The sequence below is a fragment of the Fulvia fulva genome, chromosome 6 (genome assembly GCF_020509005.1).
Source record: "Fulvia fulva chromosome 6, complete sequence".
Lineage (NCBI taxonomy): Eukaryota > Fungi > Ascomycota > Dothideomycetes > Mycosphaerellales > Mycosphaerellaceae > Fulvia > Fulvia fulva.
In genome coordinates, this window is record NC_063017.1 from 3,590,307 (window position 1) to 3,616,777 (window position 26,471).

General features: G+C 53.1%; 13 protein-coding genes across 13 annotated transcripts; 9 read left to right on the top strand and 4 right to left on the bottom strand.

The window, feature by feature from the left end:
- Positions 1-421: 421 nt before the first annotated feature.
- On the top strand, positions 422-655 carry CLAFUR5_07337 (uncharacterized protein; the record flags this gene model as incomplete). Its single annotated transcript, XM_047906485.1, has 1 exon — positions 422-655. One exon carries the CDS (start codon positions 422-424, stop codon positions 653-655), a length of 234 nt encoding a protein of 77 aa, XP_047763273.1.
- Positions 656-2,446: 1,791 nt separating this feature from the next.
- On the top strand, positions 2,447-2,905 carry CLAFUR5_07338 (uncharacterized protein; the record flags this gene model as incomplete). Its single annotated transcript, XM_047906486.1, has 1 exon — positions 2,447-2,905. The coding sequence occupies one exon, from the start codon at positions 2,447-2,449 to the stop codon at positions 2,903-2,905; it is 459 nt and encodes a 152-aa protein (XP_047763266.1).
- Positions 2,906-2,914: 9 nt separating this feature from the next.
- On the top strand, positions 2,915-3,346 carry CLAFUR5_07339 (uncharacterized protein; the record flags this gene model as incomplete). Its single annotated transcript, XM_047906487.1, has 1 exon — positions 2,915-3,346. The coding sequence occupies one exon, from the start codon at positions 2,915-2,917 to the stop codon at positions 3,344-3,346; it is 432 nt and encodes a 143-aa protein (XP_047763265.1).
- A 480-nt stretch (positions 3,347-3,826) lies between these two features.
- CLAFUR5_07340 (uncharacterized protein) lies at positions 3,827-3,991 on the top strand (the record flags this gene model as incomplete). Its single annotated transcript, XM_047906488.1, has 1 exon — positions 3,827-3,991. One exon carries the CDS (start codon positions 3,827-3,829, stop codon positions 3,989-3,991), a length of 165 nt encoding a protein of 54 aa, XP_047763805.1.
- A 974-nt stretch (positions 3,992-4,965) lies between these two features.
- On the top strand, positions 4,966-8,817 carry CLAFUR5_07341 (cytokinesis protein 3; the record flags this gene model as incomplete). Its single annotated transcript, XM_047906489.1, has 1 exon — positions 4,966-8,817. The coding sequence occupies one exon, from the start codon at positions 4,966-4,968 to the stop codon at positions 8,815-8,817; it is 3,852 nt and encodes a 1,283-aa protein (XP_047763806.1).
- Positions 8,818-9,219: 402 nt separating this feature from the next.
- CLAFUR5_07342 (uncharacterized protein) lies at positions 9,220-9,920 on the bottom strand (the record flags this gene model as incomplete). Its single annotated transcript, XM_047906490.1, has 2 exons — positions 9,220-9,326; positions 9,383-9,920. The coding sequence occupies 2 exons, from the start codon at positions 9,918-9,920 to the stop codon at positions 9,220-9,222; spliced, it is 645 nt and encodes a 214-aa protein (XP_047763807.1).
- Positions 9,921-11,105: 1,185 nt separating this feature from the next.
- On the top strand, positions 11,106-11,651 carry CLAFUR5_07343 (uncharacterized protein; the record flags this gene model as incomplete). Its single annotated transcript, XM_047906491.1, has 3 exons — positions 11,106-11,215; positions 11,271-11,390; positions 11,447-11,651. 3 exons carry the CDS (start codon positions 11,106-11,108, stop codon positions 11,649-11,651), a joined length of 435 nt encoding a protein of 144 aa, XP_047763808.1.
- A 688-nt stretch (positions 11,652-12,339) lies between these two features.
- Positions 12,340-12,934, top strand: CLAFUR5_07344 (uncharacterized protein; the record flags this gene model as incomplete). Its single annotated transcript, XM_047906492.1, has 2 exons — positions 12,340-12,844; positions 12,900-12,934. 2 exons carry the CDS (start codon positions 12,340-12,342, stop codon positions 12,932-12,934), a joined length of 540 nt encoding a protein of 179 aa, XP_047763801.1.
- Positions 12,935-13,023: 89 nt separating this feature from the next.
- Positions 13,024-13,782, bottom strand: CLAFUR5_07345 (uncharacterized protein; the record flags this gene model as incomplete). Its single annotated transcript, XM_047906493.1, has 1 exon — positions 13,024-13,782. The coding sequence occupies one exon, from the start codon at positions 13,780-13,782 to the stop codon at positions 13,024-13,026; it is 759 nt and encodes a 252-aa protein (XP_047763802.1).
- Positions 13,783-14,007: 225 nt separating this feature from the next.
- Positions 14,008-14,760, bottom strand: CLAFUR5_20233 (uncharacterized protein; the record flags this gene model as incomplete). The annotated part of the gene is made up of 1 exon (XM_059463069.1): positions 14,008-14,760. One exon carries the CDS (start codon positions 14,758-14,760, stop codon positions 14,008-14,010), a length of 753 nt encoding a protein of 250 aa, XP_059319043.1.
- A 1,178-nt stretch (positions 14,761-15,938) lies between these two features.
- CLAFUR5_07346 (Vacuolar protein sorting-associated protein 45) lies at positions 15,939-17,874 on the bottom strand (the record flags this gene model as incomplete). Its single annotated transcript, XM_047906494.1, has 4 exons — positions 15,939-16,904; positions 16,955-17,454; positions 17,507-17,702; positions 17,758-17,874. 4 exons carry the CDS (start codon positions 17,872-17,874, stop codon positions 15,939-15,941), a joined length of 1,779 nt encoding a protein of 592 aa, XP_047763803.1.
- A 2,181-nt stretch (positions 17,875-20,055) lies between these two features.
- Positions 20,056-20,709, top strand: CLAFUR5_07347 (Ubiquitin-conjugating enzyme E2; the record flags this gene model as incomplete). The annotated part of the gene is made up of 1 exon (XM_047906495.1): positions 20,056-20,709. One exon carries the CDS (start codon positions 20,056-20,058, stop codon positions 20,707-20,709), a length of 654 nt encoding a protein of 217 aa, XP_047763804.1.
- Positions 20,710-21,190: 481 nt separating this feature from the next.
- On the top strand, positions 21,191-24,023 carry CLAFUR5_07348 (uncharacterized protein; the record flags this gene model as incomplete). The annotated part of the gene is made up of 3 exons (XM_047906496.1): positions 21,191-21,472; positions 21,542-21,653; positions 21,769-24,023. The coding sequence occupies 3 exons, from the start codon at positions 21,191-21,193 to the stop codon at positions 24,021-24,023; spliced, it is 2,649 nt and encodes an 882-aa protein (XP_047763799.1).
- Positions 24,024-26,471: the final 2,448 nt, after the last annotated feature.

Genomic DNA, 26,471 nt, shown 5'->3' on the forward strand with positions numbered 1-26,471 from the left:
ACCTTTAACCATGAGGCTCACTGAGTCAAGGGGTTTTTTTTTGGGTGTTGTCACCCCTCAAGCCAAGCTTGGTTCCTGGCTGTTCGACTAGGTCGGTCACCTCGATCGATAACCTCATAAGCAATTGCTGACAATGGTTCAGCTCGTATCACGACACCGAACACGAATCGGCAGTGACCTGAGCGGGACCATCACCTTCGTCCTTATGCAAGCGTGGCTGCCGTTAAAGACGTCTTCCGCGCCACCACTCTCACTGCAACATTCTGGGCTACGTTGTCGCCGGCAACGATGGCTCACCGAACGCGAGCACAAGACTTGAAGGAAAAAGATCGCTCAGTAAGTGAATCGTCATCCCCAGCCTCTTTCCCAACATCATTTAACAATACTGACCTTCCTTCGGACCGCCATCACGACCAACGACATGGACGAGACCACACACACGACATCTTTCGCTCAGACGAACACCACCCTCGCCTTCACTGCAGACACGCCCAGCAGTAGCACGAACGAGGGCTTCCGAAGGCTTCCAGCATGGTCTTTTCGGCCAGCCTCGCCGACCAACAATGCCGATCCTTCACCACTCGTGGCCGCACCAGCAGCCGGTCAGGCAGCACTCGAGCAGGCGACCAGGAACTTGGAGCACTTGGAGCACTAGGAGCAGCCTGGCGCCGAGTACCCGTACAACGGCCTCTTCGATCCAATCAGCAAAGGTCAGCCTGTCGATTCTCCATCCTCACCGACCAACAAGGTGTAGTGTAAAGTGGTGCTGTGAAAAAGGATCAGCATCAGGGATGGATACTTGAGGGAAGCGCGTTGGGTTGCTTCTATATGGGTCTTGAAGGCTCGTTCGTGTGGAGGATGAATGGACAGCCTAGAACACGCCCTTTCAGTCGGAGTTGATGGTGCTGAGGCGCAGGAAGCGGTCATTGCAGCAGGACCGTGACACTTGGGGGCGATATGCTCCTGAACAAGCTAGCCAAGCTTGCTGCAGCGTCCCGTAGGGCTTCCATAGACCCCTTGCTTATGCCAAGGACTCACACCTGTCATATACGGTCCTAGACTTACACCGCTTCGCGCCTACTCCTTAAGCTTCTAGGTGGCCGGCTGAGCTGTGGCTTGAGCCTCTGGACCATTATGCAGACATGACTATGTCTGAGTTCACGACGCGCTGGGATGTTCACTTCGCAATCAAGACCGTTGCCTGGACATAGAAGCGCTCGAGACTAGCGCTTCGTGCCCTACGCCCCTCGAGGGGTTTGTACAGACCAAGCTGGTCATCTACCCCGTCGCCCTTCGGTGCCTGCTCTTTCAGCTCGTAGCCCCCGCGCCGCAGCAGGGTCGGGTACATTCTTGGTCCTGACTGCAAGCCGCCAAAGGAGTTTGGGCCACCTACCGTCCGTCCGCACGCTACCACAACCACAATCATGGCCGGCAGAGTGGCTTTGAGCTGACGAGCGCTTTCCGGTGTCAGCTTGACAGATTGAATGGCCATTCAAGCTCTCGCTATCGTCAAGCCCCTCGCCGAGGTGCAGTGGGCCTGGCTTGGAAAATTATGGAGACACATACTATGTCAATCATGATGGCTGAAGAAAGAGCAGGCTGGAGGTTGAAGCGCTTCGCGCTCTCTGTGACCCACCAAGTCCGCTAGTACCACGCTGCTGTTTATTACTCCCGACCTTGGAGCGCTTCATGCACGGCCGGTGTGAAGTATGTTGTTTGGGGCGCTCTTCAGGTTGTGTACATTGAGGCGACTTAGGTCGGAAGAGTCTGGATGCTACAATCCTGGACGTCACGAAGATCTTACCATTCAGATCTAGTGTACCCCTTGTCTTATCACAGCATACTTTCGATGAGTCCCGAGTTGTCGCTTAGGACCTGACTGACGCCCCAGAATCAGAAGTTGAGCAATGGGGTACTGGAGAAAAGTGGAGGCTTCGTTACGCTTCATGTCTGCTGCACCTCCCGCTCTTACTATGGGCGATACTTTTAGGCTCGCCCTCCGGTCGTGAGCGGCGTTCTGATGAATCTGAGTCCAAGCGCGATGCAAGTGTGGTTAGTGCACGGACTTAGCGCGCATGTGATTGCGGGACGTGCCGAGTCACCAGATATATACTGTATGAGCCACAACCCTCACTCTGGCCTTACACAAACAACACTTCGCAAATTGCTCAGCTTGTTACACTCCCCGAACTTTGACAAGTATGTGCGACGTTGGCCAGGACTCCACCGCCAAGGTAAGCCATAGTACTGTGTTGCGATCCTATGTGGTTACTGACATTCTGCCCAGATACCGTCACCCGCAGCGAGGGTGTTCGCTATTCCGGAACTGCTCTAAGCAATACTTTTGAAGCTTGACGACCCGACTGTGCGCGGTGAGAACTGGACCACATCAATCGCCGACCTCTTCACCTGTCTCCGAATCAACAAGACCTTCGTCTCCACCATCATGGGCTCGATGAAGCTGAAGCGCGTTATGCTTCTCGAGTTCTCTGAGGCGCTCGAGATTAAGCCGGAGCTGGAGTCGGGAGAGGAAGGCGAGGAAGAGCAGGATGGAGATGAGGATGAGGACACCGACGATGACCAGTCATTGCCACGTTATGGTCTCAACTTCCTGTTTCGCTCCACCTCAGACCGCACTCGGCAAGGCTGCATGCTTTCCAAAGTGTTCTGTCTCCATCCCGCGATGCCAGAATACCTGACTGGGCCAAATGCTACCACCTCGTTCTGGTTCGAAGGCACCAGCCTAAGCGGAACATGCGGTGCGGACGACCCTACTTACCTCACGGCAGCTATACCTGGCGAGATCACAGCTTACTCTGAGCGCCAACTCGTAGCACACGCTATGAATACCAACGGGATCTTCGAGAATATGTCCTGGAAAGGCTACCTGGCAGCAGAAGCCTGATGGCGCCGTATGAAGCTGCATCACAGACCTGGTATGACGAAGAGGATCTGTGTCGCCTTGCTCTCTCCAAAGCGACCATATTACATCACCCACGAGTACGGCACTATCACATCCTTTGACGATGAGGTGGAGACGCTGGGTGAGCTTTTCGATATCGTGGTGCGCCTGAAGGACCGAAGTGTGGCCAAGCATCTTGAGCTCATGCAAACATACAAGGAGGTCTCGAAGGTGATGCGCAAGGCCATCAATGAGTGGCGATGGGGAAAGCGCAATGGCAGATGGGCTACAAGACTGGAGGAGCTGACCATGGAACATGAAACCCCATGTACTGAATCGATGGAGAGGGCTGGCTGCCCATACTGCTATGTTAAGCGATATCAGCATGAGATCGAACGCGAGGAAGTGTTCGTCGAGGATAACTTTGGGCGGTACCTCAAGTAGACCATTGTCGCTGTGGGATACAGTGACTCTGATCAAATCGTAGATATGCGAAAGCACGCTAGCTCAGGGTGGTATGCGAAATAGCTTTTGTAGCATCGAAGCGACGCGCGCTCTGCCCTCTGACACGATGCAATTCTCTCCGCGTAGGACCAGTGCTTTGATGATGTTGACCCTGCCGTTCTCCTCGGAGCGTGATGGCGTTCGCGGGAGTGTGCTCCCTTATAGTGTATCGGCATTTCTGTATGGTGGATCGCCGCCTGGACTTGTAATATTGTGGGGCGCTAGATCTGTTTAACAGTCGAGCAAACAGTTCGGACCCTTTCGCGGGACACGAATGGAGGGGGCGCAAGAAGTTTCATGAATACCCAGAATCTGTTGCAACTGCAGCCGACTCTCTCGCCAAGCTTCAACAAATGTAAACGCCGCACAAAACAACCCACCTCTTCACAAAGTCACAACAAACCTCCACCATGCGCCACCATGGTCCCCGGAACCTGGTCGTCGGCCGAAGAACAAGCATTATGCGCCGCCGTCAGACACATCATCGAGCATGACGCCGATACTGACTTCACCAACCACCTGGACTTCTGGAAGCTTGTCTCTACCCGCATCGCAAATCTCGACTCGGTGTACAGAGGTGCATAGGCATGCCAGAACAGATATGACAAGATCCGAGTCTCACAAGCTTTCTGCTAAACCCGATGCTCAAAGCGATGGCGCAGAGAGGCGATGTGGACTGGAAGAAGGCTGTGAGCGACTATGACAACTAGGGCAAGTCAGATGACTGATAGTGGTGTCCTGGCGCTTCGATGACGGCCTGGGGTCGATGCCTTGATGTACTATCTGTCGAAGGTGATCTGCTGAAGTCAGGAGTTGGGAAGCGCCAGGAAGTGCAACGATTGGAGACAGGCCAACACTATGCAGTCAGCCTGTTCAGAGCGTATGACCATGCTTTGATCCATCGTCGCAGTGTATTCACAGGCTGGCATCCTACTGCCACCACTGCTACCAGGCTTCCCCATCGAGGGCATATCGCTGTCGTCTTCCCCGTCTCTTTCTTGCATCGAGTCTTGATGCGAATGTAACACCGATCTTTCACGCTATCGGGGTGACAATATCTCGACCGTCGAATGTGCGTCCGTTGTGCATGTGTAGAGAGAAGTCAAGGACGTGAAAGCCGAAGTCTGAGATCGGTGGGGCCGGGGTCGGGTCGATCTGAAACGGATCTTGACTCGAGATAGACGAGCCTTGGCGGCGCTAGCGCAGGAACCGGAAGCTGTATCACAACAACAAAACATGGCACAACAGCCCAGCAACAACACTTGCACATATTTGCGGAGCGGCCACATCTGGCGGCCAGCTCTTGTGTATTCCTCGGAAGCTTCTTGGACCATCAATCGCGCCATCTCTCCCAATTGCGCTCCGCATCATCTCCTATCGCAGCTCCATATTGGCCGGGTTCACCATCTATGATCTGCCAGCACGTCAGCCTAGCAACGACCCACGTCCACCACCTCATCCAACGCTCGACAGTTGCGCTTCCACAACAATTGCTATGCGATAACGCGCCGAAGCCCCCATACCCACACGACCTACTCTTGGACCGCCGGCGAGCCAAGATGGCGGTGCCAGAAGATCTCCCTCGGTTCCCATGCTGGTGCAAGGCAACGTATTCATGGGGCGGCGAGACGAAGAAGGATCTCGGCTTCATCGAGGGCGACCTGATAGAAGCTCTGAATGCTGGCGATGGGTCCTGGTGGATGGGACGTTTACGGCGCGACCCCAGAGCCGTTGGCCTGTTTCCGTCCAACTTCGTGCAGGTGTTGGAGGAGTCCTTTCAGCCTGCGCCAAACAGTCGCAATGTCACGCCGCTGAGGCAGCCAAAACACTCGGCCGCTGCCAGAAACAAGTCACTGTTCAGGAAACCCTACCAGGCCTACGAAGAGTTCGATGCGCGCAACAGCTTGGACGGCGGAAAGTCCAAGGAGGGCACACCAGAGAGCGACATGGAGAAGGCGAAGAGAGAGAAGAGCAAGTTCCGCCCATACAGTAGCATGAAGACTGCCCAAGCACCTACGGGCACAGTCAGGAAGCAAGGCGGGAAGATTGTTATACCTGAAGACACAGCGCCGCGGATACCTGCTCCACCACCTCGAGGAGGAGAAGCGCGTCGCTCTCGCAGTCCACGACCGCCGACAGCACCCTCTGCATCACCAACACCACAACCTCAATATCAACCATATCGTCCGCCGTCCCCGCAGCCTGTCTATCGCTCAAGATCACCTGCACCGCCTCGAGCACATTCGCCTTTGCCAGCTTCATATCACGATGGATCAGCCTATCCACAGATGCTACCTGCGATCTCGCGGCAGCCATCACCTATACCTTATGAACAGCCTCTTTACTACTCAAGAGCGCCTTCACGGGCAGACTTTGAAGATGAAGAAGAAGATCTCGGGTCATCACCTCCGCCACCTCCACCTCCAGCGCATAGAGTTGCCTATCAGCCAAGTCGAGCGCCGTCCCTGGAAATGGACCAGAATATGGACCCTGGATACGACAGGAATGGAACACAGACACCGATACCACCGTCGCCCGGTGGCAGCCACATGACGCCATCTCCACTGCGCGCCGCAATGAACGATGTGATGTCGTCGCTGCAAGATATGAGTGTCTTTCAGCCATCTTCACCTGTTAGAGCTGACACGCCTCCGAAGGTGTGGTCACCAGATACGTTCGAAGATGTGCGGAGCCAGACACGTGCACAATCATCAATGGGATTTGCCTTGCAAGATCGTGCGCAGTCTTCGATGGGATTCGCCATGCCTGATCAAGCACAAGCATACGGTGGTGCAAGAAGTAAGACTCCATCACTGCCTTCGTCGAGAGATGGGCCAACATCAATTGAGAGCTATGTGCGACGTATGGAGCATCAACTGAAGCAAGCACCATCCTTCTCATCAGATCACCCGCCAATGCCACCGCTCAAAGGTGCGCAGTATGCAGCTTCACGACCGACGACATCCAGTAGCAGTGGCAGCAACAGCTCCGCTGGACGTCAGACGGGTGTCCATCAGCAGCTGCCACAACTCCGGCATCAAAAGTCAGCATTCGAACTCGGTCGCAAGAATTTAGACCGCACATACACTACCAAAACGAACGCTACAAACTCGACCGAGAACTCGTCAGCGACACAGAGTAGCAACAGCACTCAGATGACGAGCCGCAGCATCATGTCTGGGTATTCTGCTGGTGGGTTTAGTGCGACTAGTGCTGGCAGTCTTGCGCGCCGCAAGTTTGGTTTCGGAAGTCAGCGCGAACGCAGGGAGATGGGCATCACCAAGTCCACTGGCGACATGAACTCGAGCGCACGAAGCATGGTCGCAAGTGATAGCTCCGGTTCTGGCCCAAGCTACCATGAAAGTCATGCTTCTCAGCATCAACCTCTTGTTACACCGATCGCCGACTGGGCTAAGGACCCTATGGAAAGTGCAGGTGTGCTTGGAGGGCTGAGCTCGCCACAGGGAGGAAAGCGTAGTGGCTTCTTCAAGCGGATGATCGAGACAGCCAAAACGACGGCCAAGACTGGAGCTGCCAACGCTAGATCAACCATTGGCAATAGCACAAGTAGACCAGGAAGTCGTGCCGGCAGCCGAGCTGGAAGTCCGACAAAGATGCTTGGTATGGGACCGACCTCCATATCCGGCGACGGCAATGCCCGACCGCGGACGGTACCAGGTCCAGCAGCTCGGGACATGGGTCTTGGCGGCGGTAGCGACTGGATGCAAGTCCGGCGTGATATCAACCGATCGAACTCATTGAGCCAGCGAGAGCGTGCCGAGCGTGCTGAACGTTGCGAGATGCACGACCTGCCTGCACTGCGGCCGATTGACGAGTTGATGGAGATAGTCGAGGGTGACGAGAGCTTGGATGGCTTGCCTATCACTGAACCCACCGACTTCGACCTCCCCAACCTCGCACTCGTGGACAAGAGCACAAGATTCATACAGAACGTTCCCCCAATGGTCAGCGCTTCATCTCTTGCGCAAAGCTATGTGTGCCGGCCACACAGAAGCGACGTGCAACGACTGCGAGCCATCTTCACATGGGTCGCAGAACGCATTACCTGGGAAGAGGACTTTGAGGGCCAGCTCGACACTAGGAGAGTCATTCAGACAAAGCGTGGCTGCAGCGAAGAAATTGCATTACTAGTACGGGATATGTGCATCGCCGTTGGTCTGCATGCAGAGATCGTCCGCGGCTACCTCAAAGGCCCTGGCGAGATCATCGATGCCGACACACTGGCCCGTCCCAACCATTGGTGGAATACCGTGATCGTGGATGGCGAGTGGCGCATCGTCGATTGTGCTTTGGCTAGTCCGACACATCCTCGTCGAGGTGCCTACAGCTACGCCAGCAGCCAGGTCGCTGAGCCGTGGTACTTCTTGACCAGGCCTATGGAGATCTGCTATACGCACATCCCGTTACTTACAGAGCACCAGCATATGGTGCCGCCGGTCGAGCACGAGATCCTGGCTGCTCTTCCATGCGCTTGTCCAGCATACTTCAGGAATGCGGTCGAGCTTGCCGAGTTTGACACGAGTATGTTGCACCTGGAGAATCTCGAGATGACACACATCCATGTCAATGTGCCCGAGGATGTCGAGTGCATCGCAGAAACTGAAGCAAGATCCTTTGCTCAAGATGCCGATGGTGACTACTTCGAAAGTGGCGACGTTGTCACCAAGAAAGCCTTTGCGCAGGCCGAATGGGTCGCTGGTCGTAAGCGCTTCACTGTCAAGGCTCTTCTGCCTGGGGACGAAGGACTCGGAGTTCTCAAGATCTATGCCGGCAAACGCGGTCTGATGCATTCCATCAAGGACAACCCTCACTCGATGGCGCTTGCTCTGCCGCTGTCCCATCATGGCCAGAACCCGCCGTACGACTTCGTCACCAGACATCCTACGCCACACGCTCAGCGGCATGATCTATACATCGCCCAACCGCAATGTGCTCGCTTGACGATGAACAATACCTTTGTGTTCTGCATCCGGCAGCATCCTTCTTCTCTGTCCCGCTTTACGCCAGATACATGGGGTGCCAGCACCAGTAACAACGGACGTCCACAAAGTCCCAACCCGCTCATCCGCCCGACCAGCGCAATGAGCATGATATCAGTCAGTGCTTCCACATCCGGCAGTCAGTACAGCGAGAGCTCCTCATTTTCTGGCAATGGAATGACTCCCGCGCAGCAAAAGCCGGCTAAGCTCGCGATCCAGTCTCCCAGCCAGAAGATCATTCGCTTAACCAGGAAGCAGGAACATACTAGTCGTAATGTTGAAGAGGATATGGGTCTTACTTCTACTTGGCAGACTGTAATCAAGATTGGAGAGAGGGGACTTTGGAGAGGTCTTGTACTTGCTGATCGCAGTGCGAGGTGGTGCGTGTTCGCTGAGTGGGAGTGTGTGTAAGATTATGAGGGACGATAGCCTTGGCGTAAAAGCGATGATGGTTCGGGTGTTTGATGAGGTCTTGGGGTGTTTGCGCTGTATACCTACCGTTGCATGACAGGGGGCATTGAGTTAGCATGGCGTCTGGGTTGTAGAATATTGACACAGTCTCGTACGTGCTCAAGCCACGAACCAAAGGAGATCCTATCCAGGTGCTCGTCGCTACATTCGCTTCACTCCCTCGCGATCACGGAGGACCCAGAGCGAACCAGCATACCTTGCTCAGGCAGTGAGCCCATGAAGTGGCTATCTTGCTGCGCCATCTTGCTCTCGGCATCGCTCTCTTCACTCCAGTCTATGCCATCAGCCCTCATGTGAACCACAACGCCACGCTCATCCAACTCGCAAATCAGCATGAATCCATCAGACCACATTCCTCGTAGCCTCATTCAACGCGTTCGTAATAGCGCCATTCGCGCCTCTCCCTCCGGTACCATCCTTCTCAGCGGCAGCAACGGCTTCATCGACCCCTGCAAAGCACAGCACGTTAGCACACCATTGCAACGAGGTTCGAACAACGTCTCACCAATAATGGAAGCCCTACCTGCATACTCTCCCACCCCCTCAGCACCAACCCAGTACCTCATCTTCTCCTTCTGGAACTCCGCAAAATCCCACTCACTATCCTCCAGTCTCTCTTCCCCTGCAATCCAGATGTACGTTTCGGCCTCTACTTCCTCGCCTTCGATGTTTCCCTCGCCTCTCTCATTCCCGACTTCCTTCAACACTTTTACTTTCACTTTCTCTCGTGAGTACTCGTCGCCCTCAAACATGTCTAGTCTCCAGATATCGTTTGATGTCAGTCCGGTGACGTACGTTCCTCGTACGCTGGAGCCAGGTTTTGGGACGATGCCAGGGTAGTCTGCACGTTTGACTTTCTTGCGTTGATGGTCGTGCAATATTGATGGGTAGGTTTTGAAGTTGTGGGGCTTGTAGATTGGATTGTCGTCTGCCATGGAGCCGTGGCAGACGCGGTGCAGGACTTTGGGGGCCATGAGCGTGCCGTAGAAGAAGGCTGATCTTGGTGTATCTGCTGGAGGCTCTCTGAGAGCTGTCGCCGCCATGGCGGGGAAATGTTGGCTGGTTCTTTAGGCGGTCGTGGCAAGGTGAGAGTGTAATGTTCTTTACTATGAGTGATATTTATTGGAAGTCTATGTTAGCAAACGCTGGACAAAGGAAAAGGAGTGTCAAGACGATGGCGTATGTCTATGGATAAGACCGACAGGGATCTGCGATGAAGTTCGCCAAGAGAAAGCTCTGACGGAGACGCGAAAAAGGAACGAGATGAACACGCTTTCTCCTTCTCATCGACAACAACATCGATTTTGTTTCGTCTCCCATCGTATCTGGACGCTCCAAAGGACCACGTGGCCGCTTGCAATCTTGCGCATACACATTCGTCAATCCTCGCCCTCGCCCAGAAGCTGACCACCCTTCGGTCGGCACCCGAGCAGTGGTGAGAAGGCGGACCTGTGATCATGCCACGACTGTTCCTAGACCACCAAGACGATTACGATGTCCATACCATTGTAGATTCTGCTTCTGGAACCGATCTCTGTTGTCATGCGCTGGCACAATACCCGTCCTCTTACGCGACCTTTCGAGTGCCAACACTAGGTGATACCTATTCCAAGTTCTGCAGTGGCGATCCCGGTATCCCAGGCCACATGTCAAGGCATATCTCGTCCGAGATGTACATACATGGCTTACGCCATAGATTTTACGGCTTGGGTTGAGAAGCATTGGAGCCAAGTCAAGAAGCACATTTTCAAGCACTCTCCCAGAGACAATCAGCCCATTACAGTGGGGTCATTGAAATGGAGGCTGTACGCGAGTGGTGGGTTCCCAAAAGACCAGTTTGAGGTATCGCCATGCTTCCAGACTGTCTGCTATGCAATGCTGAAACGAGATGGCTGCTTCGAATTGATGAGAACCAAACTTCGGCTTCGGCTTTGAATCCCTGCACTTCACGCGAACCACACATCATGCGATCCGGGCTGCCACGCTGTTCGGAAGATGTCCTATCGTGCCTGGAATCTGGACCATGCGAGGTGCCACACTACGCATGAAACGTTGATGTGGCAGAAAATATGCAGCGGTGGAGCACTTGATGCCCACCATCTTACCAGGTTGGAAAACATCGTTGTTGTATAAGGAGGCTATGCTCCCTTCACTGATCTACTGAGAGCTCTAACCATACACCACATTCCTTTCAATATTCTTACGTTCCTTCTTCAATATTTGCCAGGATGCAGTTCAGTACTTTCATTGGTCTCGCGCTTACGCTGGCGTGCGCGAACGCCACTTTGGACCCAGCAACCTCAAACAGCAAGGGAAAGTGCCCAAAGACCATGGCATGGTTAGTAAAAGAAGTGGTGCAACAGCTCCCAACGATATTGACAAGTCGATCACAGCTCTGCTACCAAGGTCTCTAAGGCCATCCAGGCGGCTGAGTGCTCCCACAACACTCGCACACACGAGACTCAGACCTTCGCTGTCTTCGAGACCGATCATCAGTACGACGACAGCCACGGGTGAGTTAAAAGCGTCGGAATGAATGAAAGGTGGAAGTGATTGCTGAGTCAGACAGTGCACCATACGGCAACTGTTCAGCGTACACCTGTGGGGTGCCAACCTCGTTTACATCCGATGCAGACTGCTGGACCTTCTTCTGGAGCGGCAAAGGCACTAGCTCTGGTGTCGGCACTGGCTGCATCCGGGACCCAAACACTAGCGAGTGCGGCTGCGAGAACAGCGATGGCGAGTTCATCGCGGGAAGTGATAGCTGCGAGTAGGTGTAATCAAGACAGTATTCAGACGTCGATCCCGGCCGTACAGTCGAACGACTTTCAAAATCGTGACGAAGAAGTGCAACTCGTTTAAGCGAGTTAATAGCCGAGCCGCTAACGCTACGCTACATACATGTACATGTTTACTGATCAGGTTCGTATCTCGTACCACAACATAGCACAACATACGGTAGGTCGATGACTTTGCAGATCACGGCGAATCACACTACGAACTGACCATCACTCATCCATGCCACTCACGCCGCGCTGATCACAAAGTGGCAACCGTGAAGATGAATATATGAACACCATCAACTTCTTCCTGTTTGAACACAGCATCTCCTTGAACTCGGCAATGTTGAACTCCTCGAGGGCACTTTCGCCAACGAAGACACCCTCCGCTCTGGCTTCAGCCAGTCTCAGTATGCCTTCGTCAACATCGACGGCTTCAACACCGGCGAAAAGACTGAAGTCTTCTGGGCAATACACGCCTACGAGCTCGCCGTGGAATCCGGGATCAAGTTCTTCGTGTATGGCAACTTGGACTATGGCTACAAGAAGGGAGGGTTCAACCCTATCTTTTGCACTGGACATTATGATGGGAAGGGGAGAGTGGGCGAGTGGATTCTGCAGCAGACCAAGGAAAGTAAGAAGATGGCCGTACATTGAGATGACACTGGGTAGAACGACTCCGATGAGTCCTGTTGTTGAGGACGGGGTCGTGACGTGGAGAGTCCCGTTGGGAGAGGGCGCGGTTCCGCATGTGGCGTTGGAGGATTATGAGGTTTATGTCAGGTGGTTGTTCGATCATCAGGAGGAGGCCAATGGGTTAGACCTCGAGGCAGCGATTGAGCACGTTCACTATCACGATCTAGCCGCAGCATTCGCCAAAGTCACGGGCAAGCCAGCACAATACACCGACACCAGCCTAGAAGAATACTGGACCTCCGGACCTCTGGCACAAGGTGGCGCCGGTGGGGCGCCTGCAGGCTACACTGCCGATTCTAAGGACTCTGCGACAATGACGATCAAGGAGAATTTCACGGGGTTCTGGAATTTGTGGAAGCATTCGGGTGGAAACAAGGGTGTGGTGAAGAGGGATTATGCTTTGCTTGATAAGATGCATCCTGAGCGGATCAAGTCGGCGGAGGACTGGTTTCGGAGGGAGGATCAGCGAGGTCGTGAGGCGGGTCTGGGAGGTTTGTTTGAGCGAGCTGGGGATCTCAAGCCGGTGTTGAAGATGGCTGAGGATAGGAGGCAGGGGAAGCTATCAGTATGGATGCAAGTGAGCTTCACAGAAATGTCAGATTTTACGAGTGTGCCAAACACAGCTACTATACACCCCTTTCACCGTCACTACAAGTCCAAAGCTGCACCCTCACAACTCCAACAATCGAGCTTCCCTCAACAAATGCTTCCCATAAAACTTCAAATGCGACAAGAGCTCCTGAATCTCGCTCCGCTTCAAAAACTCCAACTTCTCCCCCTTCGCCTTTGTCTGTTTCTCAATAGCCGATGCCTTCATGCGAACAGCCCGACATGGGCCAATGCTTCCACAGATCTTGATCCTAGCACGGTGGACGATAAGACAGAGGAGGAAGTCTCGAACGCACTCCGCCATGGCAGTGCAGACTTCGTTGTTACACTCGGCGTGGGATGAGGTGACGAGGATGTGGAAGGCTGCACCTTTGGCCGTGCCTCTGTGGATGGACATGTCTTCTTGCTGGACCTTATTGCCAAAACAAATCGAGATAAATATCTTACCGCCAAATGGAATGTCGATACGTCGTATCTGCTGGAGTTGAGCCTCGCCGATCAAGTCCAGACTACGCATAATATCTCTGGGAGGGTCGAATAGGTTGGTAGAGTCAAGCACGAGCTTCAAGTCGTCGTAGAAGATCGGCTCTGCTTCTTGTCGTAAGAGACGGCAGACGGCCAGAATGGCGGGCTCGTTGATCTCGACATCGGGGATATCGCGTCCTTGGCGGCGAGATACGATCTCTTGGGGTGTGAGGAGTTCTCTGTAGATATTGAGTCTGAGCTCGGCTGGGAGCGATAGCAGGCGGGAGTTGGTAGCAGGTGCAGCGACTTCTGGCGATTGTTGGGATGGGGCTGGCTTTGATGGAGACAGGCCCATCGTGCGTTGTTATCTCTGATGTGCTAGATTTCAGAATTCGACCACGAACCAATGGATTGTCCCTTTGTCGATTCGCGGGAACAAGCTGCAGCTTTTTGGTCGGCACAAAGGCCATTTTGTCAATGCTCGCCATGCGTGATTTATCGCGCAACACCATTAAATTCACTACCGACAAGTGAATATCGTACACCGAATATCATGTTGTAGACCAACGATCTCAGCTATTCACCAAAACCACAACCACCTCAGCCCAGACCCATGTTGGTCCGCATCGATCACGAACTCAACCAAATCTTGCTTGGTAAGATAAAGCCCACTCCTGTCCTTCAACACTTCCTCCATGCGTTGCGACAACACCCAAGTAATGGTATTCGAGAAGTCCGCCGTCCCCATCCTGTCCCAGTACTCAGGGCCATAGACTGGCGTGCCTTGGACTGTGATGCAGTGCTTCTCACCTGTGCGGATGCTTCTCGTTGGGTTTGTTGATGGTTGTGCTTTATCTTGAGGGTCACGATATAGGAAGTAGGGTGATTTAGTATCGGTTGACTTAAGGTTGCTGATCGATGGATGGTTTCCACTGCGAGGATTAAGGACCGGAGGCTTCGACGGACCCATCGCATACCGTCCCAGATCCAAACTGATATCGACATAATTGTTCCATCGCATCCGGTAACGCCGTATCAGCTTGCTGTTTTCTTCCCCAATATCATCCAGCCAGTTGATCAGGCCAAGAGGCGGTATAGATCTGCATACGTCGAACGACACTTTGACGTTGGCAAAGTAGACTGCCATTGCTTCACGGCGTAGCTGCCTGCAAGTCTGTAGAATCGATGTACCATGACGCTGGTCGCAGGTGCAAGTCCTCGGAGCAGATGTATAAACGCATGGGTCGATGTATAACCACTCGTTCGAGAAGAGGTGCGTGTAGATGTTGTTGCGAAGTTCTGCAGGGAGATCGAGGAGGTTTCGTGGAGCCATGGCGATGTGTGCTTGACTGAAGGTAAAGGTCAACAATCTTTTCGTGTCTGCTGTGAGGAATGTGCTTGAGATTGAACGATGTCGACTTGTGATGGCATTTTGTAAGATCAATTCCAGGGGCAGAAGTATTCATAGCTTGGCTGGTGCACTGGCGTTGTCCTCAAAGCTCGAGGATTGAGTTTGAGTGTAGATGAAGTCTACCTTTGCTGACGGAGTGACTAGTCGTTCGCAGTGGGTCATCACCTGAGACAAAGCTTGAGCTCACAGCATCAGGACGACTGTTTTGGGCATGTGCTTCTCCGCATCTCGCTACTGTAGAACACGTCCATACAGTGCCGTTGAGAAAGGGCCATATCTTGCTCTTGCGACCGACGTCCACGTTGACTCTGCTAAAACTGACTCTCGTGCCTGTACACAGTGACATGTTTGAGCTTACACTGCGAGCGGTCTCTCGAGCTTCCAGTATTTGGTGCGTCTCATCTGCATGCAGTGCGTAGCCGACATGAACTAGATCGTGGTAGAGATGGTGGTAGCTGGGACGACAAGTCAACCCAGCATGGGCGGAAGAGGGAGCAGAGATTCGAGGTGTTCGTGACTTAATGCATGAAGATGCGCCATCATGCACGCCGTTAGTGGTAGCCATTCGGATCGCAGCAGCCGAGACCCTGCAACGCCTGAAAACGCGCGCGCTGGCGGTTCCATCCAGAAATGAAAAGCACAATTGACAGGTGATGTGTGCTGTTCTTGAGCATTGTCTTGCTGTGTTTCTAAGTAAGCTTCAATGTTGTTTGAGGGCATCTGTAACAACGTCATGAGCGCTTCTTGTGTCGGAAGATGGGCGCAGACAGTCTCGAGAGAAATGTGGCTGGGGAGGTGGTTGCTCTTGCAGAGCATCGCTGCACCTTTTGCTGGTACCGTATGCAATGCACAATGGGAGAATGCCTCCTGCATCCTGCATTGTGTGAGCGCATATGGGTATCGAGAGAGACCGGGCTCGCCGGCGGTTCGTCAACATGAAATTCTTGTTCCTGCATCGGCAGTTGAGTCGTTCCATGGCATTGGGAGCAATCTCAATGTCGGCCTGCTGTTTGCTGCAGCCATACGGACTCTTCTTGCAGCAAAGCTGTCGGCACTCCTCATGACTTCGTGTGCCCCTGTCTCATTGTCTCCATCTGAGCCTACGACCGACCAACTTCTCTCCTCAGCCGACCAGCAGCTGTATCCGCTTTCGGCTCAGGCCACGCATCCACAGCTTCCTCCACCTCATCTAAGAAGGATGCACTATTGTGGACACCGGTGCCGCCAAGTACAACCCTGATGCCCGGACTGCTGGCGTTGACCTGGGCAACCATCTTGGCTTCTTCGTAGGTCGTACCGCCCACGATGAAGACGATGATGTCCTGCGGCTTGTCCCTCGTCTGACCTCCACCTTCCACGAAAGGATAGTTGTTCATGTTCAGTCGACCCTTGATGAGATCTTGAAGCGTGTTCCCAAGTCGGGGCGAGTGTTGCGTGTACACATTCTCTACACCACGTAGACCACGATTGAAGCGGGACCGTGCTTCCGAGAAGATGTTTCCTGGTTGGAAGAGATCTGGAATGGCACCGGAACCTGGTATCGACTGCAGGGAATGAGCGTACGTCAGAAGCTTGGGTATCAGGTTGATGCGATGCCGGCTGATATTGCCGGCGACTGCTAGCAGGTCCAGAAGTGCAGGTGTGTTATTGTTATTGTGACCCGAGTATCTCAGAGCATATATCGCGACCAGTCGCAGCTTGTTGCTTGGCGGTATCTTGGGGTCCTGTATGAGTTTCTGTAGTGTCTTCACATCTGTTGTGTGGTTGTCGTTGCACGCCAGACTCTGTTCCAGCTCGCTGACATCGAGTAGGCTGTCTGTGCCCACCCGTCTGCTGAGCTCTGTGACCAGCGTAACGTGCTTCGTGACGTTCCCAGACAGTCGACGGAACTCTGGATACTCCTCGACGAAGCGCTTCATGTCTTCGATGCTGTCTAGCTTCTGGCCAGATGCTTGTTTCGATGCAAACTGCTCGACGTACTCCTTCGCGTTCTGGCCAAGGTCTCCGAAGTTCAGGTACATGTTCTTCGCAAAGAACGGGTCCTGGTCTTGTGAAAGCACGATGTCCTGAAACAGTTCTTAGCACGCAATGCCGAACATAGTGATATCACGCATACCTTGAACTCAGGCCGAACATCAGGTACATCACTGAGATTGACCCTGCCATTTTCGATGCCGAGCAACTCGTGCACCATCGCTTGATACGTCCACTGTGTTAGCAATGGTGTGACTGGATCCTCTCGTCTGTCTATCAGTAGCAGTATCGGAGGTGTATCCGACTTTCTGAAATCGAAAAGCTGATCTTCCTGTGTCATGGCGTATCGCAATTCTGTTGCGAGTTTCTTGCACAGCAAGCTGTTCTTCTCGTACCGGATGAGAGGCTTCTTCTTTAATGCTAGAAGCATTGCCAGCACACCCTCCGTCGTTCTCGCCAAACTGTCCTGGTTCCAAAGTTCGGGCGAGGACGAGAAGATTCGGGTGGACAGAGGTATCGAGCAGAGATCTGGGTTGATGACCAGAAAGTCCGCAAAGTACTCCATGATGGACTTGACGACTTCATGGTCGTCAGCTTCAGCTAGTCGTTCCAACGCAGATTTCTTTATGATGTTGCTGAAATCTGTGTCAGTCAGAAGTCGTCCACTCTACTCTTGCTACGCTTTCCAACATACATATGTGGTATTCTCCATACTTTGGTTCCCGGAACTCGTCGATGAGGAATTGTACGCTGTCGGGTGAAGGTCGAAGGAAGCACAAGCACCGTAGATGGCGCATCTTCTCGCGATTCTGGTCATCGAGGCGGTTGGTGAGGTATACGGAGTGGTTGAGGAGCGCGGATTGTGTTGTCGCGGACGATACGATCGGTACCTGGTTGGGTGTAAGCTTGCTGCCCTCGACACCCTTCTCTCATCATGCCGCATACAGTGTCCTTGTCCAGCAACAATATCTTCATCTTCGCCGCGCCATTGCTAGCACCTGCACCCTCGCCTTGCGACACGAGCTTCGTGATGTAGCCTTGGACGCTCTGGAAGATGTCCATCGTGGCTGGGCGGCGGTCGCTGCTCTATCTCTTCATGCTATTGTCAACTCGGCTTTTGCTTGCTAGTGGCATCGATCCAATTCCACACGATCGTATCAGGTGTTTGATGGATTGTTCATTGATCACATGTCAATTGTGTTATGTCGAAGGCACGAGCGGACATTGTTCGGTGAGCATGTCACACATTCCAGGGATACCGCCGAGGCGGCGCAGCCGCATGACATCCTAAGTCACCATCCAGGTCACCTCTTGCTCTTCTTCTCTTCGCTCACTCTGCCTGTCGGGCACGACATCTTACACATACTCGACGACACCACATTCACAGGCACGCGTCATACGGACCAAAGCGCCCACCTCCACCAAAAAACAACACCACATCTTCAATCGTGTTTTCTTTATCCAATATCAGGCCCATTGCAACCAGCAAATTTATATACGTATCTGGATACATCACTGAACAAATTGTCGTGCTTGGATTGGCTATATGTGGTGTTGTTGTCGCATGCTACCGTCGCAAACTTTTCACCTGTTTCTTGGATTGGAGAAGCTACTGCAAGATGACCAAACACCTTTCAACACCTCAAAAGAATCAGATAGTAGGAGCCTATCACTACTGCAGACTTGAGGGCATCAAGTGCTCGCAAAGAGACCTTGTTAAGACCTTCAAGCCGCTCTTCGCACCCACAAGGCATCAGGTGCGCAATGCTCTGGACACTGCAGGCTCAAGACAGCTATATCACCTTCCAGAACCTCCACCTTCCGGACCAGATCAGCTCTTATCCAAGGAGGACTTGGACCGGTGTGAACGGCTGCTTGAGAACTACCACTATGAAGGCCATCATGTGTCATGGGGCAATCTGCTCTAGAGAGCTGACATTGATTCTTGCTCAGCTGAGACACTGCGAAGGAATATGAGGAACAGAGGCTATTCAACCTACATTGCTGAGAGCAAGGAATGGAAATCCACCTCACTGGCACGCTCAAGGGTGCGATGGGCTCTTCGCATGCTTATGACTTATCCAAGACCGGAAGACTGGAGGCATGTGAGATGGAGTGATGAGGTCCACTTTGGATGGGGCCCTGAAGGCAAGGCCTATATCATTCGAAAGCGTGGCAACGCAGAGAGACGCAAGCCTGATTGTATCCAAGTGAGAGAGACCTACGACGACATGGATAAGAATCAGAAGCGTGTCCATCTATGGGGAGCCATATGGTACAACAACATGTCCCCATTGATTCAATATGAGGTTCCCTCGAACAGCAAGGGCAAGATGAATCAAGACATCTACTGCAGCCAGATATTGCCCGTTGTGAAGGACTGGGTTGAGGATGTGTATCCAGACACACACTACTACTATCACCCTGGCTCTGACGACCGTATTCTATTTGCGCTTGAGGAGGATAATGACAGTGGCCATGGGGTTGCTTAGAACAACAACAAGGTGGAGCGAATGAAGCAGTCAATGGGGCTGTCAAGGACTGAAGGCCCATATCGTTACTTCTTCAACCACGCCAGATCACCAGACTTCGCACCCGTTGAGAACGTGTGGAGCCCTCTGAAGCAGTACGTACGACAACGACCTCACTGGTCTGATGAGATAGTGGCTGAGCTGTGTCAAGAACGATGGCAACAGATAAGGGAGGAGAATATGGACTGGATCAACGCCCTATGCGACTCAGTGCCAGAGAGATTGGAGAATATCATATTCAGCAGGGGTCAGAAGAACGCAGTAGATACACATTGTGACTATAGACGCAGCAGAACGAAGAACAAGGTGGTGTGGATGTGAATAGAGAGATAGAACAACACCTTCAGAAATGAACATAATCCCATCAGTTGTTTTGGGCGGTTTGGTCAGTGTGGAGCGTGACAGGCTCTCGAACCGACCCTCATTCACTCAGTCGCCGACCACAAGTGAAGTGGGACATCCCCGCCCGCACACAACGCCCGCTCAGGTCTCACACCACACTGCCGGATCCGGTGCTCAACCTTAATACCACTCGTCCTCCCTCCTGAACTCCGACAATCTCTCTTACATCTAACACCTACTCTTCGACCTACACCGACCACTAGTCCTCAAACCACTGCCTGAATCACCCACGACCACTGCAGCCACTCTATCAGACATCCACGGCCGCTAACACTACCTCCCGACTCATACCGCACCCCCCGCAGTCAAGATGGCGGAGAAGATCCTCATGAACGAGTACAAGGCACTCTCGAAAGAAACCTGGACTAACATCTCCCTCATCAACGAGAACATCTTCGAGTGGAGCGTGTCTCTCGTCGTCCTCAATCCCGACTCTCTCTACTACGGCGGCTACTACAAGGCCAAGATGACCTTTCCCAGCCAATACCCATACGCTCCCCCGACCTTCAAGTTCGAGCGACCACTGTGGCATCCCAACGTCTACCCCGACGGACGTCTCTGCATCTCGATCCTTCACCAGCCCGGCGAGGACATCATGAGTGGGGAGTCAGCTGGCGAGCGGTGGAGTCCTGTGCAACGGGTGGAGAGTGTGCTGATCTCGGTCCTCTCACTTCTCGATGACGCAGAGTGCAGCTCGCCAGCCAACGTCGACGCAGGTGTGCAGCTGAGGAACGATCTGGACGGTTACAAGAGACGTGTTACGGAAGATCGCGAGACAAGCAAGGCAGACATTCCGGCCGGGTTCGAGATGCCAACACACGAAAGTGCTTTCAAGAAGGAGGAGAAGGTCGAGGAGTTCAGCTGGAGCGATAGCGAGGCAGAAGACGACTTTGACAACAGCGACGACGACGAGGAGATGTTCGACGACGACGAGGGCACGGATCAGGAAGAAGATGACGAGTAGAGGACGGCAGCAGCGTTCGAGTGCTGTTGCAAGGGAACACTACATGATGATGCGTTACGATAGCATTTGGGCGGCGTTTACGGAAGGGTGGCTTTGATGTATTGCTTTCAGCGTGGAGTTTGGGATGGTTCGTGGTATCGCTATTGGCATGGGTCCATAGATGGGCGGCTGGCTTGCTACTCAATGCATGCGGGATCGGGCGTGCATAGGGGAAGTGATGCGCGCAGAGCATAGTACCCGACAGGCAGTTCTTTCAAGCAATGGGAATGTATGTGCGAGCAAATGGAGCTCTAGCTTGCATGTGACGAGTGCTTGCCTAATCTGAGCATGACTGTTTCCACCTCACTCCCACCGTCTGTACCTGCCACTCTGCACATCACTGCCTGACACATCACCGTCGGCGTTTGCTCTCGCGTTACGTCAGCGCGACGCGCTACATGTAAGGTTCACGAAAGCTGCAAGCCCGCACCGGAGCTCCACGATGGGTCTGGGAGAGAAGAGAACCATTACTTACGGCAGCAAGAATACCAAACGCAGGCGGCAGGTGCATTTGGCACCCATTGATATCGATCATCTTCCACCAGACTCGTTCCTTACTGCGCCGATGAACTCCACCAACTACACATCATCACTACCCAACCAGCCCAACCGCCCGCAGTCGCAGAGGGAAGCAATCATGTCTGTCGAACCGACGCAAGAGGCTGTCGATGAGGTGGTCATGTTCACGATGACCTCCGTGGGAAATGCGAGGAAGTGGTTGAGTGTAAGCATATCATACTGGAGGATGTCGTGAAGAAGGTGCTGAGTGACTGACAGGCACCAACGGGGATAGGTTACCAACAACGATACGTCCAAGGCTGTCAATTCTATCCTTGATGGAGCGGACTTTTCGCAATATCAAAAGGACAACGGATGGGATGACACATTGTTCAACACAGATCGAGGTGAGTTGGTGACTGGGCGGGGTGGAGCGAGGTTGCTGGGTGGTGGGTGGACAGAGGAAGAGGAGTGTGAAGACTGGTATGAGCTGGGAATGCTGATCGATTTGGTTTACTACAGAAGGAAACCAGAACCTCCAGCCGCTCGGAAGCAGCACCAATCCCACGAGAGGACCGTCGCCCGCGCCGTCAGTAGCGAGCACCAGGCCAAAGACGAAAAGCGACGAGGATCGAGAACTGGAAGCAGCGATTGCAGCGTCGAGGCAGGAGGCTGGCATAGATGCTACCTGGCAGCAAGAGACTGGCACCATCAATCAGAATGGCACAGAGAAACAGAGCTTTGGTCCAGCAACACAGGCAGAATACGAGAACGCTCAGTGGGCGCTCGTACCCTTCCAGCAAGAAGTGGTTCCAGACGTCCCTTTAGCCGACAGGATACATCAAGAAGGCAAGCCGCACTTTCTGAAGCACTTACCGGATGGAGACTACACGCCCAACCTGCTCACTATCTGCCATGCGATACCTCAGGCCAGGACTTGCTTGCTCATGAATCAGTACGAGAAGGACGACTATGGCTTTGATCAGGAATGGTGGCATGGACATCCGATTGCAATGCCCAAGATTGTGAGCACCGCAGATCAGGCACCAGCTCAACCAGAGGACGATAGGCACAACGAGCTTGTGATGGAGATGCAGCGACTGATGGCGTTTTTGGACAGCAGCGATCGCGCATACGCTACCATTGGAGCTCTGACCCAGACCGAGGCCATCAAGGATAATCAGGGGTTCAGTGCAGGATCGCTTCTTGAGCTGCTTCTGAACAGCTGGCGTACTGCCGCGCTTCAGTGCATAGAAGATGGTGTGTCGTGTCCGTACGACACAGCCAGCATGAAGGCAGCGTTTGAGAGGCTATTCACCAGTATCGTCAACACTGACGATTCCGAGGGCATGGACAACAGACACCTAGGATTGGTGGACCTCAAAGTGGACACCGACCCCGACAAGGTTGGCTTAACACCACTCTCCGAACTTATCGGCGGTCATCTCTGGAAGAACGATGTGGACATTAACAATTACATCGAAACTCCGGCCGACGTGCTGGTCATGAGGATTAATCAGGAGAAAGCTGGCTGCAATTTGGGCGTGGACGTGCCTCAAGAATTTCACCTTGACAAGTTTCTGAAGGAGAACATCGACGTGACACAACAGCTGAGAAGGCAGATGGCACAAGCCAGAGCACGCGTCGACAAGATTGCGCAGATCGAACAAAAGCTCAGCAGCTGGGTGCTTCCGACGACAGGCAAGAGGGTGGATGCAAAGCAGATGCTCAAGCATACCATCGGTCACTTCTCCGGGCAGAATCGCAAGGACATTGATGAGGCGGACCAATCGAACAGCGCTCCCTTGGGGCACGAGGTGTCGGAAGAGTCCCAGGCCATCGCGGCACAGCTCCAACAGGCCATGGCGAGTGTTGAAGACAAGCTGGAGCGGCTCAAGGTTGAGAAGGAGAAGTTTCAGAAGCTCGTCACTGATCTTTCGGCATCGAATCCGCCTGGCCTCCACGAGACGGACCTCAAGCATCGCTACACACTTCGAGGTGTTGCTACCAAGCCGAATGTCACTTACGTCCTGCGACCGAAGGCAATGGCACCGATACAGGTGACTGAAACTGAGGATACAGACATGCTACTGCCAAAGCAAGCCGATGAGCAGGAGTACGAATGGTGGCGAATCGAGTACACCGTCAATGGATCTACCGCCTCGATCTCGAACGAAGTCTTCACACCAGAGGAGATAGTGCTTCAAGCTGTGCAGGTCGAACACAGCTCTGCACTCCTCGTCTATGCCAGCGACGATGCTTGCGAACCAGTCGACGACGATGGACTTCCCGAAGCATTACAAAACTTCGTCACACGGGACAATGAATCGTTCAAGGCGGAGCTTAACAAGCCCCCAGCATACAGCGACCTCACCGGACCTGATCTCAACGACATCCCCCGTGCCTCCATCGAGCGAAGAGGCTCTAACGACAGCATGGCAGCCGCAGGCTCTGTGGACGGAGATCGCGATCTGGACATCCACGATCATCAGCATTCGAACTACAACTTGGGTTACGACGTCGGCAAATCTCAAATGGAGGTTGATGTTGTGGACGATCGACCACCCACTCCGGTGCATGATATTGTGCTTCCAGATGAGCCGGCTGAGGGGATGGAGATGGAGATGGTGGAGAAGGCGCACGAGCCTCTCGTGCCGAGGATGCCTAATGGTAATGTCGCTGGCACTAATGGTGATGGTGACACTACCATGGGTGGTGTTGGCGCGAGCCAGGATGATGGTGTGGGTGGTGCGACGGGTGGTCGTCGAACCGAATAGAAATCATGGACATGGGATCGTGTGGCGTATTACCTGCTGTTTGAGGGTGTGCTTACAGGATAGAGATAGAGCTGCTGCATAGCGGAGATACCCATCGCTGGATGTTAGTCGCGTCGCTAATGTAGTGAGGCAATAAGAAGGAAGTCGAGACTCCGGCTACGCTCATGCTGGAAATCAGACAGCATCCAGATCGTCTGGAAGTCGATGCACGGATTCGAGGAGTTCCAGATGGTGCTAACTGCCGCTCTCTTGATGGCACCTGCCATTGCGAAGCGCCCATCGACAAGCACCAGGCTCCCTGATGTTGGAACTTCAAGGCTGTCAGCAATGCGAAGGCCGCATCGCGCTCCCACATTTTGGTTCTTGATCGCCATGAACGAGCTGCTTCCACTGGCGTAAGCTTGCTCTTCTCTATGAAGTACTGATTCCGAAGACAGCAATATGCCATCTGTTTGCAGGTGCCTCGTAATGACTTAGAATCGCCGCAGAGATATTATGTATAGACCGAGGCATCGGTACTGAAGTATGCAAAGGGTACCGATGCATGTTGAGTACGTTGCTGCCGTCCCATGAGTTTACCTTGCACGCTACCTTAACACTAATTGTTGCCTCAGGCATCAGGAATTCCTTGGACAGTTTGGGAGAGCGATAGAAGAGGTAGGAAATGCGGACGGTTACACGATTTGCCTTGGATGAGCATATGAGAAATGGTAGCAGTGGACTATTGTCCAGAGGTTCAGCGGACTTGACATGTGACAGACGATCAACATTCCTCTTCGAGCGATGACCCTACCTCCTTCTCAGGCGCACGCTGGACCCTGATTATGATGTTTATGTAAGCGGTCAGGGTCTAAGCGAATGAATGAGGGTGTTGCGGCTAAAAATATTGATACCTGAGGCACGAAGGTGATTTACGTAAAGCAACACTCAATTCAAGGCCCAATTGTCTGAGGAGGAGATAGCGATGACCAAGATTTGTAAGCCGCTTCTTCTTCACTCTACTTGCCCTTGTTGCGTCTTCTTGATCTCCCATACGGATAACGATATCTGAAGCGACCACATTTGCCGGCATACAGTGCTGTGGTATACTGCATCTCATGTGGAAGGATGGCGTCCCAGTTCGTCAACAGGGTCTGGACATTCAAGACGTATCAGACTAGGGCGTCTCTTTTGACTTCAGGCTTGATTTCCAAGCAAGACCCAACGACATCGCTGCACTTCTGCATGTCTAATCAAGCCGCTCTTCTAGCTGAATGACGTCTTGGAGAGCCGTATCTTGAGCAACGATCTGCCTTTCAGAAGTTTAGTGACCACAAGCACTGTCTTTCTGCAGCTTAGTACGCCACGGCTTACTCACTGCATCTACTCTGGCTGGGAAGACGACCTCCCGCGAACAACCCAAGAGATGTGTACCACAACTTTAAGCCAAGATGAATTAGTAAGTAGGGCTGCGATGCGGCCCATATATGATTGTTTGAGACTGCTCTCATGACTGTCAACAAGATTGGTCGCTATTCACTGACTGTCGTGTGTCTCACATAGCCACTTTGGTACCCTGTGCGACGTTACAAGCTTCTGCTGCGTAACACATAACAGTCGGTGAACCACTTCGACAGGGACAATTATGTCAAGAATTACTACGACAGGGACCATTATGTATTTCTTACTCCGACAGGGACCTATACGGTATCTATATTACTGCCATAGGGACTATTATTACCACATCGTCGCATTCTCACCCTAACCTATTTAACCTGCTCTCCTATTCTAGTAGAGCACGTTAAATAAGTTAGGGTAAGGCCAGAAACGTATAGCCTTATAAAGGCAAATAGGTCGACGACGAGAATCACCTGTACGTGGTGTCGGCTACGAACCTCTCGTCTAGCTACGAGAGAGCCAAGTATTCTTACGCTGGAGCGTCGTGGGCGCGACGGGCGCGCAGCGTAGGCGAAGCCGCGGCGAACAGAGGACTACCAGCAAAACGGGTATGAAAACCATCCGACGAGCGTGTACTCGTGTCGGGAGCGAGTCCCTCTTCTTTCTACGTGTAAGAAGGGCGCGGAACCGTAGCCTATACGCTCGATAGGACACCTCTGGTATAAGTACAGAATTTTCACCTCCGGAGACCGCAAACCGAGCGGGCTAAGCGACGAACATTAGACGAGCGGACTACAGAACAACAACTGAGCGGACTATATAACGGCGTCGAGCGGACTACGAAACAATCTAGTGTTTGCTAGCGGGTAATACGGTAGGTAGGTGGACACGCGACTAAGCCTATAAGGGCCTATTAAACACCCGGTATAGGAACGAGGGTTTTGCCTAAGGCACTGCCTGTCCCGCTACACAACGCACCTAGTCTGACATAGTAGATTGCGACGAGGAAAAGACGATAGCCTGAGCAAGGAAAAGACGGCTATTAGGACGGGGAAAAGACGTACAATACAA